At 33.7% G+C, this 21,043-nt stretch overlaps 2 protein-coding genes across 15 annotated transcripts; one reads left to right on the top strand and one right to left on the bottom strand.

Moving 5' to 3' along the window:
- The first annotated feature begins 3,219 nt into the window (after positions 1-3,219).
- LOC131944828 (carboxypeptidase Q) lies at positions 3,220-10,771 on the top strand. 7 transcript variants are annotated; one of them, XM_059305658.1, is made up of 7 exons: positions 3,220-3,333; positions 5,622-5,936; positions 6,583-6,808; positions 7,587-7,672; positions 8,058-8,199; positions 9,101-9,265; positions 10,102-10,771. In XM_059305658.1, exons 2-7 carry the CDS (start codon positions 5,707-5,709, stop codon positions 10,681-10,683), a joined length of 1,431 nt encoding a protein of 476 aa, XP_059161641.1. In that variant the 5' UTR covers positions 3,220-3,333; positions 5,622-5,706; the 3' UTR covers positions 10,684-10,771. The 7 variants fall into 7 exon arrangements, with proteins under 7 accessions (XP_059161641.1, XP_059161645.1, XP_059161639.1 ...); XM_059305662.1 differs by having other exon boundaries at positions 3,227-3,333; positions 5,706-5,936; XM_059305656.1 differs by having other exon boundaries at positions 3,230-3,359; positions 5,706-5,936.
- Positions 10,772-10,829: 58 nt separating this feature from the next.
- Positions 10,830-20,321, bottom strand: LOC131944830 (RAB6A-GEF complex partner protein 2). 8 transcript variants are annotated; one of them, XM_059305666.1, is made up of 12 exons: positions 20,266-20,321; positions 20,134-20,188; positions 18,206-18,313; positions 17,940-18,055; positions 17,664-17,827; positions 15,669-15,692; positions 14,727-14,810; positions 14,415-14,564; positions 14,083-14,223; positions 13,776-13,903; positions 13,349-13,526; positions 10,830-12,468 (listed from the first exon to the last, which is right to left on the bottom strand). In XM_059305666.1, exons 4-12 carry the CDS (start codon positions 18,038-18,040, stop codon positions 12,239-12,241), a joined length of 1,200 nt encoding a protein of 399 aa, XP_059161649.1. In that variant the 5' UTR covers positions 18,041-18,055; positions 18,206-18,313; positions 20,134-20,188; positions 20,266-20,321; the 3' UTR covers positions 10,830-12,238. The 8 variants fall into 8 exon arrangements, with proteins under 8 accessions (XP_059161649.1, XP_059161655.1, XP_059161650.1 ...); XM_059305672.1 differs by having other exon boundaries at positions 17,664-17,815; XM_059305667.1 differs by having other exon boundaries at positions 18,206-18,309.
- Positions 20,322-21,043: the final 722 nt, after the last annotated feature.

Below are 21,043 nucleotides of genomic sequence, written 5' to 3'. Positions count from 1 at the left end.
GCGCCGGGAAGGGTCACTACGCCATCGGCTTAAATTAAATGTTTTAGATCTAAAGACAGTAGCAGTTATCACATTTTAGTAGACTTAAATACAGGTCTAAACAAATATACGTTCCATGTCATAGTTACAATAGGCCTATTGGGGGGGGGGGGGGTCATCCATAAATGACGTCACGCTGTTTTTGCCAATTTTTACCTCCCCTCTCCTTTCCGTCACACGATATTTTTCCAAAATCTTGTCTGAGCTACTGTCAACATATATAGTATTTTAATCAATTCATATTACAATTTATTAAATCAGTTCTCTAAAACGCGAAATAAGGGCTAAACTTTATTTTCTAACATTGCTTTTTTATAATGCAAAAGTGGGACGTCACACAATCTGACCCCCCCCCCCCCCCCATCATCACACACCTTCACAAAATTACGGACCCTCCCCCCTCCTCCCTACGAGTGCGACGTCATTTATGGACGACCCCATAACACAAAAGCTTTTTTTTTTTTTTAAATTATTTAGTTTAGGTTTTTAAGTTGGTTTTGCATTCAATCAGACTAATTTAGAAGTTCCAATGTTCATATCTATAGAATAAACAGTCAGTATTTTTATTTTATTGTTTTAATAGTATAAGTAGCTCATCAGAGGCGTATCCAGGTTTTCGTTGTAGGGGGAGCGAAAAGAGGAAAAAAAGGCGACGAATTTTTAACACGTTCTATATACGTGTATTTTATATATATATATATATATATATATATATATATATATATATATATATATATATATATATATATATTTATATATATATATATATATATATATATATATATATATATATATATATATATATATATATATATATATTATGATGTAAAATAAATTGAAAGTAGCGCTCTGAAGAAATAAGAAAAAACACAATGTAGGCCGACAAAACAAAAATTGTATCAATCTAAATATATCTATATATATATATATATACACTACAACCAAAAACAATGAACGTAACACAATCTGTTATGTAATTCTTGTAAAAAAAATTCTTACATAATAATTCCTGGGAAATTATTTAAGACAAGTGAAATAGGGGAAATAATCACTCTCTTAATATAAATTTGTATATATCTACACATTTAATTATAAATGTCAAAACAAATAAATAATTACTTTAGAATATAATGAAATTGCTTAACACTATTCGTGTTTACAAAATGTTTTTGTCTATAATCAGAATTCAATATATCGCCATCATAAATGCTAAATTATTACAGCATAATGAAAGTTTTTAAAATTAGAGTTGGTATAAAACCACGCTTTTCGATTTAATTGCAACAGAATAAGAAGAACAGCCTACTTTTAACTAAAGATCTGTCTTTTAGTTCAGATCATATAAAACAATTAACTACTGTTTCATTGTATTAACTTCAAAGATCATTTTTTTAACATAGTGATAGGTATGGGTTAGATCACTGTATTGATCACACACCTTTTCACTGTTAATTGCAAAAACAACATTCACAGAGTTTTACGTTTAAAAAGCTAATTTTCTGCCGGCATGGTACTTTGGTACATCATTACGCGTTTTTATACATGTAATTAACAAATTAGTTCGGGGTGGGTTGGGGGGGGGGGGGTTCAACTTCATTCACCACTGTCCGTTCACTTTAGATCAATTATCCAACCCAGTGTATACCTAGGTGTGACATTAATGTCGCTCTACACAATTGCGGTGGTGAGGTGTGGGGGGGGGAGAGATAACCAACTCAGAGTGAACATAGCGTCAGTTTTTAAATGACTGTTCTAAACATACATGTATATTACACAAATATATATTACAGAAATAGATTTAAATAAGTAGCAGTGGTATTATGACAATATTTGTTTTTACAGAGGGGTCCATGGGGGAGGGAGTTGTAACTGTTTCATATAATTTGTAGTCGTAATCACTATCGCCCAAACTGTAAGAATACTACTTCATCGTGATGACGTTGTTGGCCATGTCAAAATTTCCCCACCACTACGCAGTTTGCTCATAAGTAAATTTAAATAGAGGTGCCACATCAGTTGTATTTGTTTCTGTATTGTAATTTTTTTTAAATTAATCACGCGATTCAAACTGTATATATAAAGTAATTATGTGTGAAGTTTTATGTATAACATTTTCTAATTCAATTATTCGTAAGCTAATACATTATACAGTTGCCTTAAACTTAACACCCCTCTTGCCAAGTGGTACTACCGTAGAGGTCTTTAAACATTGCAATGCATCGTAATGGTTATTTTTAGAATGGCAAACTGATGCAGCTGTTAATACGCGTTGTAAACGTAGACACTACTAGACTAGTACAATAATACTTAATTGCTGCATGAAAAGAAATCTTGTGATTTACATAGATGTGCCGACCAAAAATATTTTTTTAACAAATATCATTGTTTAAAACTTTGAGTTTAAAAAGTTTCCAAAAAGGCGCCACTTTGCTGAAAATGGCCGGAGGGGGAGCGGCCGCTCCCCCTGCTCCCCCCTGCGTACGCTACTGTAGCTCATATTTAAAATCTATCTGGTTGTGTAATTTGTGATCACATCATAATCCCATAGTTTTCAAGACATTATTACAGCTTAAATGAAATGTATTCTATAGATTCTCACTGCAATATTTTTTTAACAGGTGGTTTAAGAAATCATGTCCTCTATAAATCTTGTCAAACTTATATCTAATATAGACCACATCTTGTGTCAATAATTTAATAATAATTGTCTCTTTAAGATCTTATTGTTTTTTTTTAATTAAAAAAATAATTAAAGGTAACACATTTCTTATCACAATATTAAGTTAATTCAGCATTTTCAACTTAGGGTATACTTTAGTATCTGTTCGGGGATAAAAATGAATTACTTAGCACACATCAGAGCTAAGCACTGTGATTGGACCTTAGATGACCAAACGAATGTTACCTCCCTTGTAGCCTACAGATTGTATAAATTATAAATGCTGCGAAGTCATTTTCCTATTAAAATTGGTTGTTTTGGTCGCTTTAATTTTTCAGTCAACGACTTTGTCTAAAAAAAAAAAATGTTACTCTATTCGGGGCTAATACTTCTAAACCAAACTCAGATACCATATCAGTTTCTAATCCCTTATCGGACACTTATTATAAGATAGATCTTCATCGTCAAAGTAGGCCTTCGTACAGTCTATACAAAAGATTTTAGATAAAAGATGATAGGCCTAGTATATGAAACAGGTCATATCACGTGACAAAAACATCCTGCATGTAGCCCTGTGTGTATGAACACAATGTTTTATAATTGATACAAATGTGAAGGACCATAGGCTGTGCGTGGTACGGATAAATTTCATGAATCATAGGTGTGAGATAGGTGACATCAAGTTTCAAATAAAACTAAGACGTTTGTAGCGTGATAAGTGAAAGACTAGTGCGTGTAGACCTATTGTGATAAGTGACAGTCTAGTGCGTGTAGACCTTGGCTATTGTGATAAGTGACAGTCTAGTGCGTGTAGACCTTGGCTATTGTGATAAGTGACAGTCTAGTGCGTGTAGAACTATTGTGATCAATGACAGTCTAGTGCGTGTAGAACTATTGTGATAAGTGACAGTCTAGTGCGTGTAGAACTATTGTGATCAATGACAGTCTAGTGCGCGTAGACCTTGGCTATTGTGATAAGTGACAGTCTAGTGCGTGTAGAACTATTGTGATAAGTGACAGTCTATAGTCATAGTGCGTGTAGAACTATTGTGATCAGTGACAGTCTAGTGCGTGTAGAACTATTGTGATAAGTGACAGTCTATAGTCATAGTGCGTGTAGAACTATTGTGATCAGTGACAGTCTAGTGCGTGTAGAACTATTGTGATCAGTGACAGTCTATAAGTGCGTGTAGAACTATTGTGATCAGTGACAGTCTATAAGTGCGTGTAGAACTATTGTGATCAGTGACAGTCTATAGTCATAGTGCGTGTAGAACTATTGTGATAAGTGACAGTCTAGTGCGTGTAGAACTACTGTGATCAGTGACAGTCTAGTGCGTGTAGAACTATTGTGATCAGTGACAGTCTAGTGCGTGTAGAACTATTGTGATCAGTGACAGTCTAGTGCGTGTAGAACTATTGTGATCAGTGACAGACCATGGCAGTACAGCTGCCAGTAGGCTATGGCTTAGGTGATTAGTCCCCCTTGGAAATAGTTTAATATAGGCCTGTGGGGTGTGCCATTATTTAACATGTACGTACTGCGTGTATGTGTTATTCATAACTCACCACGTTTGCCGATCTATACTGAACGACATCTACGTTTGTCATTTAAAAAATTGAACCATTGGCTAAAATGACATTCTCAGCCACCCCTTAGGGGGTCGTCCATAAATGACGTCACATTCGTAGGGGGGAGGGGTGGGGTTCCGAAATTTTGTGACGGTGTGGATGAGGGGGAGGGGGGGTCAGATGGTGTGACGTCACTTTTTTTTGCATTACAAAAAAGCAATGTTAGAAAATTAATTTTAGCCGTTATTTAGCGTGTTAGAAAACTGTTTTAATAAATTGTTATATGAATTGATCAAAATACTCTGTTGACATAGTTCTAACAAAGTTTTGGAAAAATATCGATGTTTTAAGAAAAAATTGAGGGGGGTTGTAGGCTTAGGCGTGACGTCATTTTAGGGGGGGGGTCTGAATTTTTTTGACGACGTGTGACGGAGGGGAGGGGGGGGGCATTAAAAAGCGTCAAAGAAGCGTGACGTCGTTTATGGACGACTCCTTATCCAAATGATTTTTTTTAAGATAACGGACGTTGCCGCACATGTCCTACCTCCCCCCCCCCCCCCCCACCTTCCCCTCCAGCATCAGCAGTGTAACGGGTAAACATGCCTTTAGTTATTCTTGTAACAGGATTCTTTTTAAAACGTTCGTCTTTGTTTTATTTTTATAGAAACACCGGGAATATTGTTACTTCGTAGCCAACAGAATAAGCAGTGCCTTTCCGTGTAATTTTTTAAAAGTTTAGGCTATTGGCTATCATTAACAATATTCTATAACTAAATTGTTCATTAGACTAACGGGGGAACGGCTGCTCTAAAAAAAATATTTCAACATGCATGACAACTGCATATGTTGTAACACAATGAATAATAAATGTATGCAATGGTTCGCCAGGTGGTCATACATTATTATAAAAGGGCCACAACCCATGTGGCATAAGCTAAAAGCATAGCTGCAGTGAGTAAGTTATCACACCTTACGGTTTCTATTCTGAGCCAAAAGTGTAGTTTTTTTACGAGCTTTTACTTTATTTTCATGTCTTAGATATGTATCAGCTGTTGATAAATATTAGATTAGCCACAATAATGTAAACTACCACCCCCGTAACTGTTGCAGGCACCTCTATGGGATAGACCTATATTTTAATTGACAGTCACTTTTAAGTTTAGATCTAGGTAATATCTTGGTTCCTTTTACCCTAAAATGTATATCTATAGATTCAGATAGTAGGCCTATAGATAGACTATAGAGAACAGGTTAATCAGTATAGATCTCCAATATCTATCAATCTACTTAGGACCTTGCTAATCTTTTCAAAATCTTCACTTTTTAAAATTTTGTTATCTACTGGATAAAGGACTACATAATTCATAAATATAAGTTACTAGGATCATTAGGCCTACAAACTAGATCAAGTAATCAGGCCAACTTTCCTTCAAAGAATGATGATAATTATCGGCATGACCTCATTTTTTCTGACGGTGTGTTTGTTTGGGTGGACATCCCTGGTCAGCACTAGCCAGACAGGATGGACAGATTTGAACAGTTTTACTTCAGACATTGCCAGTCATAAATCTGTTGCTGATCAAATCATCGACTATGTGCTGACCGGTCCAGCTAAAGGTCAAGTGTACAACAGACTGGCCAACATGACAGATCAATTTGGGTACAGGTGGGTCATCAATAAATGTATGCATGAATCTCAAGGGAGCAAGACATCTCACGCCACTGTCAATGACCCTGCTCCCTAAGCCTGCCTTTAACACCCCATCCATAGGACAATTACCCCCTTGAATATAAGCCTACATTCTTGGACATTACCCCTCGATCATAACTCTCCGACATTACCTCATTTCAATACCCCCCCATCCATCTCTATATATATCCTGCTCCCAACCACCACCCCCCCCCCTTCCACTATCCCTAGCCTACCCCTAACCCTCTGCAAACTTAAAATTAATCCTAGTCCCAGTTCTAACATGGACAGGTATACCTATAAGTAGGCCTATCCCTATTGGTATAGGGTTTATGATTAATCAACTGGGGGGGGGGTAATATCCTGCTACAGTTTTTGGGTAGGGGTAATGTAGAATATGTAGAATATGATATTGATCATGGGGAAATGCTAGAGGTCTAACTGACAGAAGAATAATGTCCTGCTCCCATATATACACATGGTTTATCTCTTATTTTAGATTTGTTTACATCATGTTAATTTTAAATAACTTTAGAGTTTTCATTTGACTCAAATAGAATTTTTTTTTCAAAATTATAAATGAACAGGTAATTAATTTAAAATATTTATTTTTAAATCCTAGACTATGTGGAAGCAACAACCTTGAGAAAGCAATAGACTACATGGTGGACCAGTTCAAGAGAGATGGCTTGGAGAATGTCCACAAGGAACCAGTTACTATTCCACATTGGGTCCGTGGCAATGAATGGGCCTATATGATCTCTCCACGTAGAAAAAAGTTATCTATTCTAGGACTTGGATTCAGTGTTGGCACGCCCAAGGAAGGGATCACTGCACAAGTCTTAGTAGTCAGTCTCTAGCTATTTTTACAACTTATTTCTGTTTAAAATACAAGAGTGTCTGCGGTACCAGTGTCTAACAATATAAAGACACTTAAAAAATAATTGTGTGAGGCTGTTGGTAATGTTTTAATAGTAGGACTTGTGTTAGAGCTATTTTTCTTCTGCCCCTTAGTGTAGGTTGACTGTTGGGGTGTTTGTGCATAATATCTTCTCAGTTTCCACTTTTAAACAAAATGTATATACCTTCTTCTGTTACCACTTTTTAAGAAAATGTGCAAGGAACTCTTCATAACGCACAATCAACATTTGGAACCATGCACAAGTTATGTTATCTGAGTGTAAGATTCTTAGCTAGGGATAGGGCTAATATTGACATTAACAAGTTTTATCAATTACTAATTTACTCCCAGTAATCTAACACCAGTTTTTTAAGATGATTTTTGTTAGACATTTTATTTATTTTATCAGACACTTGTTGAATATGTAGGTTTACACTGAGTTATGGTTATTTAGGCTGGCTCTTTTGTGGTAATTAGATGGGGAAATCAAAATCAGCTAAATAGTGTGTTAACATATATTGATCGCCCTTCCCCACCTTATGTAAACAGATTGATATGTCAGTTGATGTACTTTGTTTTTTATAAAACAAAAATATAATAAAGTTAATTTTTAATCTTAATGAAAATACAAAATACTAATAATGTTTGAATCTGTACCATAGTTTATTATTTAGTACTTAGACTGACTAGATACAGCAATACATTTTACTATTACACTCTTTAAGGTTTGCTCTTTTGATGAGCTGCATGCACGTGCAAGTGAAGCAAAAGGAAAGATTGTTGTTTATAACCAAATTTGGGAGAATTATGGGTAATTTTTTATTTTATTTTAAAAATAAACTTTATATGCCATAAGCTTGACGAAAAAATACATTATTCTTACATGTAATAGGCATTTTCTATATGTCTATATAAATAATAAATACCATAGTGGTAAATAATAAACCATGTTTGTGCTAAACCATAAGGTCATTATCTAGTTAATAGCTGTAAATGTAACCATTAATCAGTTTCAACATTTGGTAGATAACTGGGAAACATCAGGCTGGCAAAACAACACTCTTACAGTCTTACTCAGCACACTCACAATCCCCTATAACATTTATATGTTTCCTACTTCCAACTTTGTAAAACGATTTATATATTTTTTTTTTGGCTGGTCTATAAAACTGTCAATGTATAATTTACTCTCCAAGACAGAGTGTGGCCTACAGAAGCAGGGGAGCCACAGAGGCAGCTAAATTGGGTGCTGTAGCATCTTTAGTCAGAAGTGCCACACCCCTTTCTGTGTACAGCCCACATACTGGGGAACAAACCTATGATGATAACATAAAGAAGGTGGGCATAAAAACAAGTTAATGCTTCAGAAAATCTGAGTTTTAGATGTATTTTGATATAATTTTCAATCAAAACCTTTTTATAAAAGAATATTAAATGAAGAGCTGTCATTCTGTGGAAAATTTAGAAACAGCTTGTATTGTTAATTAATCAAAATTCAAAAACTTAAAAGTAGAAACGTTTTAGTGTTTGTACAGGAACCCAATTTGGCTTGTAAGTCTTGCTTTAAATTCAAAATCTTATTAGCCAGGGAGAGATATACATTTTCGAACTGAATTAATTGTTTTGAACATGATTCCAATTGATAGCAAAAACATGGAATTTTTCTATTATTATTTTAACTGATTTAATAAAAATATTCACATTTGGTTTGAAAAATATTAGCTGGCAAGTATGAGAAATGAGAAATAAGTGACATACTTACAAGCCTTATGTGTAATCATGTAACCAGTGTCGAAATAAGGGATTGAGCATTCAGAGAAAAGCTTCTTTTCCAGTTATGTAGATTGGAGTGATTGTAAAATATCTCTAGCCCTTTACATTATTCCAATGGTATGGGGTGGAGGGAGGGGAATATTGAGTAGATTATTGATAGTTCTCTAAATTATATTCCATTGAGATTAACAGAGTTTCTTCCAGGCATCTCTTTTAAAAAAAATTTCCGCCCCCCCCCCCCCCGAAAAAAATGAAATTTATATAATTTATATAGAACATATATACTTTTAACAGTCTCTGCCCCCCCCCCCCGAAGAAAGTTTACTGCCCCCCCCCCCCTGAAAATTTCAAGTACCCCCTCCCCGGAGAAAAAAGTCTGGAAGAAATACTGGAGATTAGCAAAGGGGTAGTTATAAATTATAAGTAGTCTACCATTATATTTTTTTCCTAACTATTGCAACTGTAGATTCCAACAGCATGTATAACAGTTGAAGATGCGGAGTTGATGTGGAGGATATCCAGCAGGGGTGAGCCAATCACAGTGACTCTTTACATGGAGGCTCAGAACCTCAACTATCTCACCTCGTATAACACTGTGGCAGAAATCAAAGGCAGCACTTACCCTGAACAGGTGTTTAATTTTGTGTTTGGTGTTTGAAGACTACTTTATGTGCTTATTGCACACTGTCCAGCTTATGTTTGGTCAACACTGCCTACTTTTAATGCTTGATGTGTACATAGTTTAAATGTTTGTGTACACTGTCCAGTTAATGTGCTTGTTTATATGCAGGTCTATTTTACATGCTTGTTGCATAATGTGTAATTTACTATTCCATGCTTGGTATATACTGTCTTCTTTACATGCTTTCTGTACACTGTATACTTTACATGCTTGATGTACACTATATACCCTTTATGCCTGGTGTACACTACTTTTTATTATTGGTGTACACTGCATTTTAGTATTTAATGCCTAGTGCATACTTTCTACTTTGTGTGCTTAGTGTACACTATGGGCTTAGTGTATACTGTCTACTTATGTATTTTATGTACACTGTGTACTTTTTGTTGCTTAATGTTTGCTGTCCATTTTTGTACTTTGTATACACTACTTTATGTTCCAGCTGTACATTGTCCACTTTGTTAGCTTGATGTACACTTTGTGTATGTACTATGTATTTTAAATACACTGAACACTTTCCAACTTAAATAATTTAAGTTTGAGATTGTAGCTAAAAATATTGGTCTATTTATTTATAAATCGTGAAGTAAACCACACATAATTTATGAAAACTACACATTGACTAAAAACTGTAAAAGAGAGTGCTTCAGTTAAGTAGTTTATTTAAAATTAGTGAGTAGGCCTATACAACTCATAAATATTTAGCTTGGTAACTGTTTGTGTTCAATTAGTTTCTGAATATCGATTTTTAAACGTTTGGTAAACTTTACAAATATTTATTTCAGGTTGTTCTAGTCAGTGGCCATCTTGACAGTTGGGATGTTGGCCAAGGAGCCATGGATGATGGGGGTGGGGCATTCATATCTTGGGAGGCCCTATCCCTGGTGCGGCAACTAGGCCTACGACCCAAGAGAACACTTCGTGTGGTCCTGTGGACGTGCGAAGAATTTGGTGTGTGGGGCGGCCAGGACTACTTTAGAGTACACAAAAACGAGTCAAAGAACTTTGACATTGTTATGGAGTCCGACATGGGAACATTTACCCCACAAGGGCTGGGCTTCACAGGTTCAGATGAAGCCATGAAGATCATGAAAAACCTGGCTTTATCTCTGCTGGCCAGGGTTAATGCCACGCTGGTTGACCAGGGGGCTGAGATGTCAGACATATTTGACTGGCCAAATGTAGGTGTACCAGCTGCAAGCATTAAAACTGACAATGGGAACTACTTTGACTTCCATCACAGTGAGGGAGACACCATGACAGTGCAGGACAGCAAGCAAATGGATTTGTGTGCTGCTGTCTGGGCAGTTACTGCCTTTACATTGGCTGACTTGGAGGACATGTTGCCTGGCAACCGTACAGCTTAGAGCTGGTTATAAATTGAAAGTTTTGTTCTCACGCTGGATGATGATCAAATGATCAAGATGAATATTGTAATAAAAACTGTGATCAATGTAGTTAATTAATTTATAAATTATTTTGTTAATTTCATACAATTGAAAAAAAAATAACATTGTGAACATTACATTTTTATTTTCATAAAATAGTGTACAGGGCTGAAATGTATCAGAAATATTTGTCCAGTCAAAGGGTACACTAGAGTATTGCAATGGTGAGATACATTGATCATGACTGATTGCCATATACTAATTAGGATTTATTGCCAGATTGTATAGATTTCAAACAAAACTTTGAGAAAAGCTGATTTTTGGCAGTTTTCCTGATGACTGAAGTACTTAGTACAATAATAAACATGCTGATAGTAACAAGACAAAGTCTTCATGAGCCAGTGCCAACATCACAATATGCTAATAATAAAACAGAGTAGGTTATCATCAACCTCTTATTAGAGCAGATTTTTTAAATAATTAAATGCACATCTTTTCTTTATATAAGAGCAGTCATGAAGGAAATATTTTTTTCTTTGAAGTGTCTGACAAAAGGTTGATGACACCTGGGAACAGATGAAGTACATGAAAGTACTAACATCTTGAAAGTGCAATAGTCAGACAAAATTTCTGACTGCCATCTATGAGAGATATGCAGACAAGTACCAGAGGAGGACAAAATAAAAGAATGATATTAGGGTGGAGAGAAGACCTAGAGGAAGAAAATTTAAATTCCGTAGAGGAGATTGTTTGAAAGAAAGATGGGGAGGCTGGAATTTTATGACGAATTTAACAAATATGCTAATTGTGTTCATTAGTGAAATGTAATCACTGCCCTATCCAACTCGGAGCCAAAAGGAATTAGAAGAAAAAAAAGTAGTAACAAGTTGTTATTGCTATTTTACAAAATGCACAATACTAGTCTCCTAACATGTCTATAGCCAAAAATAAATTATGTAAATAAATAAATAACAGCCTTGCCCCTTAAAAGTAAGGTAAACGATAAGCTGCAAACATCAACTGGATTGAAACACAATTAGTGATTGGGTGTCTGGCACACAAGCAACACATTTAATGATTGGTTGTCTCACATGAGACACTCATTTGATGATTGGGTGTCTCGCATGAGAAACACACATTTAATTATTGGGTGTCTCACATAAGAAACACATGCAATGGTTGGGTGTCTCTCTTGCACATAAGCAACACACATTGAATGTCTGGCACACAAGCAAGATACATTCAATAATCATATTACTACTAAAAGTAGTAAAAAAAATGTGTTATTGTAACAAGTATAGTCTTAGTTTACATATTCACATTCAACCTGAATTGTTTCAGTCAAGGATTGTGTCTTTAAGTGAAGGGTCACAAAAATCCCACTAAACCTAAGACTACAATAGAAAAAAGCACATGAAAATTTTCTTTGAACATTAAGGTTAATGCTCAGTTTTACAACGGAAGATAAAGCCAACAACCTCGTAACAAACCATTCCCAATTTCTATTTACATTATCAATTCTATACAAATGAAATTAATGGGACATATGAATAGCCGATGAAGTTTTCAGTAGGGTAACACTGGATGCGTGAATGGGATTAGTGGGGAAAACTTTAATGGGCAGGTCCCAAATCATGGTCTCTACATTGAGGGTTGATGGTCCCTGCCACTGCCTCTCCTCACCATCAGAGGGTAAACTATCTGGACCACTTACATCATCAAATGAGGTCACAAATTCAAAATGGAGCCTCCACCTTTGGCAAACTGTAAGCAAACCAAAATAAATTGTTAAATTGCATAGTTTGAATAAAAAATGTGAGCATCAAATAAAAGAAAGCAAAAGAATATTTTTTTCGTATGTTTTATTCTTTAATGTATTTTGGTGCTGCTGTGTACCTTATACTATTTGTTTTGCTTTATTCATGAAAAAGTATCCTGCTTTTCCTTTCCTGATGAGTAATGCAGTTAATTATTTTAGCATGTTACAGCTTTTTTTTGGACCATGTAAAACAAGTTAATAAAAAGTCTAGTGACAATTTAAGCGCAATTTCCTTAATTTTTTGTGACCGAACGAAAGGATATTTTTGAAAACTTTCTTCGGCAATATTGTTCTAAATTATGGCAGGAATCGATTGGTAAATGTTTCAAGTCGCTAAGTGGTCTAGTTGCCGAGATATGGACCAAAAACTGCTTTTTTTTCAAATTTTTTTGGCTTTTTGTGGAAATCCAGGAAGGAATTCCGGGAATTTTTTTGGCCCACAATCATCCTCGGAACTTGCTTAACATATTTGCTTTTGGAACTAGTCCTCGATATTGCTTCGTTGAGGAGGAGATACGACTTAAAGCTGCGGACACACATCCATCCAGAAATGACGAGTTAATAATCGCAATTCCTGTAAGGAAATTGCGCTAAAAATTAAAAAGAGCAAGTAGCTAGTCATAAAACTTTAAATAGTAGAGAACAATTTATTTTTGTCCATGTGATCACCATCTTTTGACAAGCACAAAATTTGGAATTTTATTTTATTTTCATAAATCCCATTCTTCATGTATTTTTGGGTGTTACATGAAACATTTTTCACTAAAGCTTTTTAAAACCAAACTATCGCAACACTAAAATCTGTTGCTTTGAAAATTCCCATACCAATATCAGTTATAAAGCCAGGCGTGGCAGTCAGTGGTATAGGAATGTTCATGTGAGTTCTCACGGTGTGCAGACACATCTCTTGATGTTTCACATAGGACGTCACAGCTGTCCCCTGACTTGGTTTACGTCTACATTCTTCTGAGATCTGCTCTTCACTTTGTAATGTCACAGAATACTGAAAGTAGATTCCATTATCTCATCTTTCATAGTACTCCTTAAAAATACCATCTGTTCTAAATTAAAAATACAATGTTAAAATACTTAACTAAAAGGGCCATTTAAATTTTGAAATAAACAGTAACGTGTAATGTTTAAACTACTAACTTGTAAAAACAATTAAACTTTCTACCACTTGATTCATATGAATTTTTTAAAACACTTTTACTATGATCTTATTAAAAATGCAATACAACTGATGTCTTACTTGAACACAAGTGACAGTACCAACACTGAAATCAAACATGCCAACAATGTCTTCACCCAACTTGTAAGCCTGTTTAAAAAGCAGGAACTTAGCAACCCTGCCGCGAGCGTTGGTGATGTTGTATGAGTCTGAGGGAAATCATGTTTAAGCCAATATAAAAATATATCTAAAAAGTTCTTTTACTGCATATTTTATGGACAGGGAAGACATTCTAGCCAACAATATCACAGCACATGTAAATAATTTTTTTACCATAGTCAAGTCATTGGAGATGATGTGATTTTAAAATTCAGCAAGGTACACTTACGAGGAGCCTTCCTGGCTGTCACAGTAGAAATGACTTGCAGTGCAACATCTAAAACAGAATTTTCTTTTCTGTGGTTGTGTAAAAATGGATTGCTTGGTGCTATCTCCTCTGTCTCATTGTAAACACTAATGTCATTCAGACCTAGGGGGAGAAATTTTATTATAGGACTATTGCGCAAAAAAAAAAAAAACACTTGTTGAAACTATAAAAGGAAGATAAATATAGGTGAAAATATTTTTTGATTCATATATTACAAGTAATGATGATAGTTTTCTAAGGGAAAATTGTTTTGATACAAAAGTTAGCGATAAATGAAAATTATTACTACCAACCATACAAGACCAAAACTCTGAATGGTACTCGGAGCATTTTGGTTGCTTTCTCTAGCCTTTGTGTGCCAACTATAACCTTGTAGGAATATTTCACTGCTTGTCCTCTGAATGATGGAGGGGCATCAGTGGGGATCACTTCCTCAAACTGATCTAAATTTGGATATTATTAAAATTAGCTTAATTCATTGTAAGTTTTTAAGTTGAATTTACTTTATAAAAAAGTGGATAATTATTATTTCTTGTAAGATCTTTTAAAACCAAAAGACAAAGAAATCTCTCATAAAAAAATGAACATATATTGTATCAACTTACAAGATCTTGAAGAACCAGGTGACAGCTTAAGATCACAAAATAAAATCTTAGGTTTAGTACACAGAACAGTTAAACCTCGTTCACCTGTATAAAAAGACAGACCCATAAAAAACAGAGACAAGTCTGTTCAAAGAATACATAACAGTCAATGATTCCAGTCAATATGAACTAAGCTTAGATTAGTAATCATTTCTAAAAATTATTTGAAACTATCATACATTTAAATAAAAAGTATTAATTCTTTTAAATCCGTTGAAAAATGGTGAGGGATGCAATGATGGTATTATTTCAAGCTGATAAATACACAAACGATTTGTTTTTTTTTGGAATTAGAGATACAGAATACCTTGTTTTGTTACAATTTTAGCTTACACATTAGCATAACCAATGAGCCCATTTGAAAGCAATTCAAGGAAATCAAAATTATAAGGTTAATTGTTCAAATACAGATAGAATGAGATGCCAAACATATGTTTAGTATTAGCAATGTAACCACATGCATTCTTAGAATTTTAGGAAAAGAGAACACAATAGAATCTTGGAATTTTAATTCAGACTATGCTATATCAAATTAAAACAAACTAGGGATACTAAGGCTTCTAGTTTTTCTAAACTGTACTAACACATGGTTGTATTAACCTGATAATCTAATTATTAATGAAATTGTTTTTAAAGTTGCAACATTTTATTTAAACTTCACCATTCTCTGAAGCATAGTCCAATTTTCTAAGCATGTTTTACTGGGATAGAGGGATTGATTGTATATACACAGACAATGATCAAAATGTACAATATCTAAAAGCTAATAAAGCCTGACCTCTAGATGTATATGGAAACATCCATAGCTAAACACAATGGTATTCTTAAGGAAATAAAAGTTCATCACCCTTAGATGGATAAATGTGTAACAAATTAATGAAATAAAGATGAGTAAAGACAAACCTTCTCCAGATAAAATTAGTGTACCTACAGTGAGTAAAAATAAATAAAACATAACATGCAGCAGCCTGTTACACACAGCTAGATCTAGTTTTAGTTTAATAAAACTTAGACAAAACATGAAAACTCTTCATTTTTAGGAGAGACAAATTTTAAAATCTGAACAACAAATTTCAAATCTAAATCATATTAAACCAAATAACATACTTGTACATTTTTTTTTTAAAGAGTGTGTTTGAAAATAAAAAAATGACCATGTAACAAATAACATTTTGACAAACTAAAGGTACTTTACGCTTCAACAAAAAAATCACTGAACAGACTGGATTAATAAAACTAAACAGCATTATGCTATTTTTTAAAAGGTAAAGCAGTAACTATTGTTCACATTATTTTCAGTATGAAGAAGACATTTTTAACATACAGGATTTTTTAGTGTTCAGTACTTAAATACAATTTGTATAGATTTAAATGCTAAAATTGTATTAGAATTGTACTGTCTTAGGGCTGTGGCCACTTTAAAATATCTGAAACTTGAACTTATGAGAAATTGTTTTTTTTTGTGACCATTTTAAAATAGTGTCTTATTCTACTGGCAACTTGAAACTCCAGAGATACTAAACTATAGCACAAAAATTGTGATTTCAATTACATTTTCTCATTATAACATAAAAGGTGTCACTTTCAAAAGACATGGTAAAAATAAATGTTAATAAATAAAGCTAACTCCAAAGCACATATTTTCAACTCCACCTCAACACAACAAAAGGTAAAAAATAACATTATTTTTAGTGGAGGTTTGCTTGTAATATTTGGCATTAAATAACTCTTCATGTAAGATAGTTTACATTCAATTAGGCCTAAGTAAAATAAATTATTTACAATGCTATATGAAGTCAACTGAAAAAATAAATTAGATGCTGAAATTAATACTAATGAGGTAAAAAAAAGATTAAAATCAAACTTTCAAAGATAATATTTTTCCTCAAATACTGTGACTGTTTCTTTATTAAATAACACTGCTGGTTTAACAAATTTGTGTGCTCATTTTCTCTAAAATTTGTGAATGTCTGTTTGGTTGATAAATGTTTTGGTGAACAAATATTATCAAGCGTCACATCAAATTGGTTAACCTAGGGTTTTACTGTAGTTTACAAGTTAGAAATGATGTGTAACACATTTGTTGTTTCATACCTAAGGTTGAGGCAAACACAATTTCATAAAAATTAAATTTAACTTACTGCAGCTGAAAAAAAAATAATTTCCAACTATTCTGATATTTATTTATGAATTTTAAAAACATCCGGTTTAATTTTTCCTTATTAAAAAAATGGTGTTCAGCTTAATTTTAAACCAGCACAATTTTACCACTGAATATTATTATTACAAAAAAATATTACACGCTGCAAATCAGTCTAAAATAATATACAGAAAAACATTTAAAATGGCATCTCTGACACTGCAAATAAATAAAAGTATTCCCTTAAATAGTCTTAATATTTTTATACCACTTTTTTAGTCTTAATATTTTTATAACACTTTATTTCTCAAGAAGTAACAACGGACAACTGAGAGATTTAAAGACAAAAGAGATTGTGACATTCATAAAATGAAAATGTAAGCAATATAATAATTGACTAAGTTTTCTTTTTAATTTAATTATTTGTTGAATTTTGTATCTACGGCTATCTATACTTAACAAGCTTTCAAATATATTAGTATGCGTTATTAAAGACTGTAAATACTAAGCACTAGCCTGCACAAAATGTAAGAGGGAAAAATCTAATTCTAAAGATGTTAGTACTATTTTTGGTGTTTTCAAATTTTCATAAGTCAGGTTAGATAACCAAGCTTATTGACAGCAACCGACACGAAACTTTTAAAAAACCAAAAGAAGAAACAAACATATCCTCCAAACAACATATTAACCTTGGAAAGTAAATCCAAAAGAACATTGTCAGCATGAGAAACAATTGTTTTAGTCACTAAATTTATTACCTTTGTTCGGAACAAAAGATGTTTCACAGCCAGTGGTTGATGCTTCCTCAGTGGACAAAATACTTCTTCGAGGTAGAAGAACCCTAGATTCACTTACTGTGCATTGGCAGATAATCTGGACACTTGACCAAGCCAGTATTTCATCCACTGACCTACAAGAGAGACTATTTTAAGTAACATGATGCTTAATAAAATTAGAATACTAGAGATGAGTAGATGGCCTATTTTAAAAAATTGTAAACAACTCATAGCTTTTTAATATTTTTTTATACATACTGAGTATCAGAAGATGTGTTTGTGAATGTTACATCACAAACAATTGTTTCCCCAGCAAGAAAGACTGGACCTCGCGGGAGACTTGCTACTACTTCCAACATTATATTCTGCTTATTCTGATAAAAAATGAATATATGTCTATTGAAATCTTATCAATGATAGGTGATTGATTACTTTGCGTTTTAACATCAAAGATTCCAAATTTAGAATATTAAACTTCACAAACTATTTGTAGAGTGTAGACTATAAAAAAATTCTTTACAAACCTTTTATTTATTTTTTATAGGCCTATTTTTTGACAAAATCATACAATCCATTTAGTAAACTGTGTTCTTCTGGCATTTAGAACCCATTCATTTTATGACATCATCTGTCTGGTTTTAAACGTAATTGATAGACATTATATGATTATTGATTATACTTAATGCTACATAAACATACATTAAAAAAATAACTCCCAATTAAAGTCCACGTGTCCGCAAAAGTCGGGAGCCTATATGTCGCGAGTCAATATGACGGGAGCCCATTTGACAGGAGCCAATAAGTCAGTGCCCTTTTGACTGGGTCGTTTTGTCGGGGGTCGATTTGACGGGGTCATATTAACGGGGCCATTTTGACGGCTAGTAATGTACGAAAAAGTTACCTCATTGTCAAGGCTTTAATAGAAGTATATTGTGATATAGATCTATTTGTGTCAAATATTATAGATAAATGAATAATAAACCTAAATCAATGGCTAAATATATCAATATAGGGAAGAAATTAACTTTAAACAGCAGTGTTTGCGAGCAGGATTTGCTACATAAAAAGCGGCCATCAGTAGTTAGAGTGGCTTCCCCTGAATCTTGCGCTATAAGTTTACAGTAAAATAAAATAAACAAGATGGCTGATATAGTAAATGAGCATGATTGCATCTGTTGGATACATCGCTAGTCTTCATTTATTACTGAAAAGTTTTAACTCAGTTGTTTAAAAACAGGTACATAAATGAAACAAGGAAACATTTTGTATTTTTCAAAACATAAATCCTCCTCATAATCTATATATATAATTCTCTTCTGGGAGACGCTAGAAAACAAGCTGTAAACGTGCTCCCTACCATCCCCACCCCTACATGGTCTTAGTGAGCTGTGGTTCACGCTATGTTTACCTTCGTGGAGTCGGGTTTAGTGACGGCTATTAGGGGCAGATAATTTAGTTTGAAACGATTTTAAACGTGGGGGGGGGGGGGGGGGGAGGAAGGGATGGGTTATGGTCCTTAACGAGCTACTTATAGTGTTTTAAAGAAATATTTTCAGTGTCAGCGTTGGTACTGTCGAATTCACAAATTATGAATTACTGAACAGTAGAAAAAACGGTAATCCCTTAGTTTAGCGTCGGTTATTATTCCGGAATCGTATAGCAGTAAAAAACAGTAAAACAATGCCAAAGTCTGTCACACACTTCCGGAATTCACCGGAAGTACTGTAAACCATACTTTATTTGGCGTCATCTTTTATTTTTATACAGAATGTTTAAATTTTGGATAGATTTATTTTTGTAATCATTTTTACATTTTGTAATCATTTTTACTATATTCTTAATCTAGATTTTTTTACTTGGTCTAGCAGCTAGATATCTAGCTAGATCTAGATCTAATTAATTAATGGTCGCAAATCCGCTGCAAGCCAAAAACATTAAATTATTAAATTTGACTTCATTATTTATATTTATATTAATATAGGCCTAGATCTATGTTTTTTTTTTAAATTTTTAGATCTACTAATTTAAATCTACTATTATATTTATTCTTGTTTCCTTTAGTCGATTAAACTTAAAAAATTAAAACAATTTACTACAATCGACTTTCAATTTATTTATATTTCAATGGTCAAATAAACCATGGTTTACCGTAACTCTAGTTACCGAAACTCAACAAACTAGCAAACATTACCCGATAATTTCCGACGCTAAACTAAGGGATTACCGAAAAAACAACAACTAAATAGCGGCGTATGTTATGCCGCGGGCCGGCTCATGTGAAATAATTATTAAAGTTTAAGGAGTCACCTGTTTTTCACATTACTAGTCGCGGGCGATTTTACACCTAAAAGTAAAAGTTTTAGGCTAAAAAAACGATAGATCTAAAAATACTAAAATCTAAGACTACATAATCTAAGATTACCCTGCCCTAATAAATTGTAGAAATACTCACGAAATAGAAAGAAAGAATGATTCAACTGAAGAATGGCTACTACTCACTGTGAAGCCTAGAAAATATAATTAATAATAATTAACGTCATGGGCCTACATTTATATTATAATAGATTTCTATAAATAATATTACTTTTTAGTTTTAGTTTTTAGTTTAGACAGTTCCTGACTGTTATTATTATTATTATGTAAATCTCTAAGTGTCGCAACTTGGGAAAACAGCCAAAACAAATTCATAACAAACGTTTTAACAACAAGCTTTTATGTAATAATGCACTATAAAGTAGAAAATAAAATATACATAGCTATAAGAGGACGCAAGTTAAATAAAAGCTTGTAATAATATCTAAAATTGGATGATTATTTAACATTCGAATGTATCACATTCATACTTTATCTAGATCTAGATCTATTACATTACTATAGTGACGTTACTAGATTCTATCTAGGTCGGTAACTCATTGACATTGTGACACCCACAAACGACTAGATCTACATAAGTATGTAGATTCTAGATCTATACTCTAACCTATACTGATACAATAATATTACAATACTGTATACTGTTTACTAATACTGTTTTGTTTTTTTAAACTCAGGAATGGACAGTGTCACCTGGTGCGGCACCTCATGGTGTCAGCTCCCTTAGGGGGTCGTCCAATTAATGACATCACACTCGTAGGGGGGTCCGTGATTTGGTGACTGTGTGTGATGAGAGGGGGGAGGGTCAGATGGTGTGACGTCACACTTTATCATTATAAAAAAGCAATGTTAAAAACGAACTTTAGCAGTTATTTCGCGTTTCAGAAAACTGTTTTAATAAATTGTAATAGGAATTGATTAAAATACTCTATGTTGACAGAGTTCAACCGTAATTTTGAGGGGGAGGGGCTGAGATGTGACGTCATTTT

The sequence above is a fragment of the Physella acuta genome, unplaced genomic scaffold (genome assembly GCF_028476545.2).
Source record: "Physella acuta isolate Inbredline_101_S28 unplaced genomic scaffold, ASM2847654v3 ptg000511l, whole genome shotgun sequence".
Lineage (NCBI taxonomy): Eukaryota > Metazoa > Mollusca > Gastropoda > Physidae > Physella > Physella acuta.
This window is presented reverse-complemented; position numbering and strand designations above follow the sequence as displayed.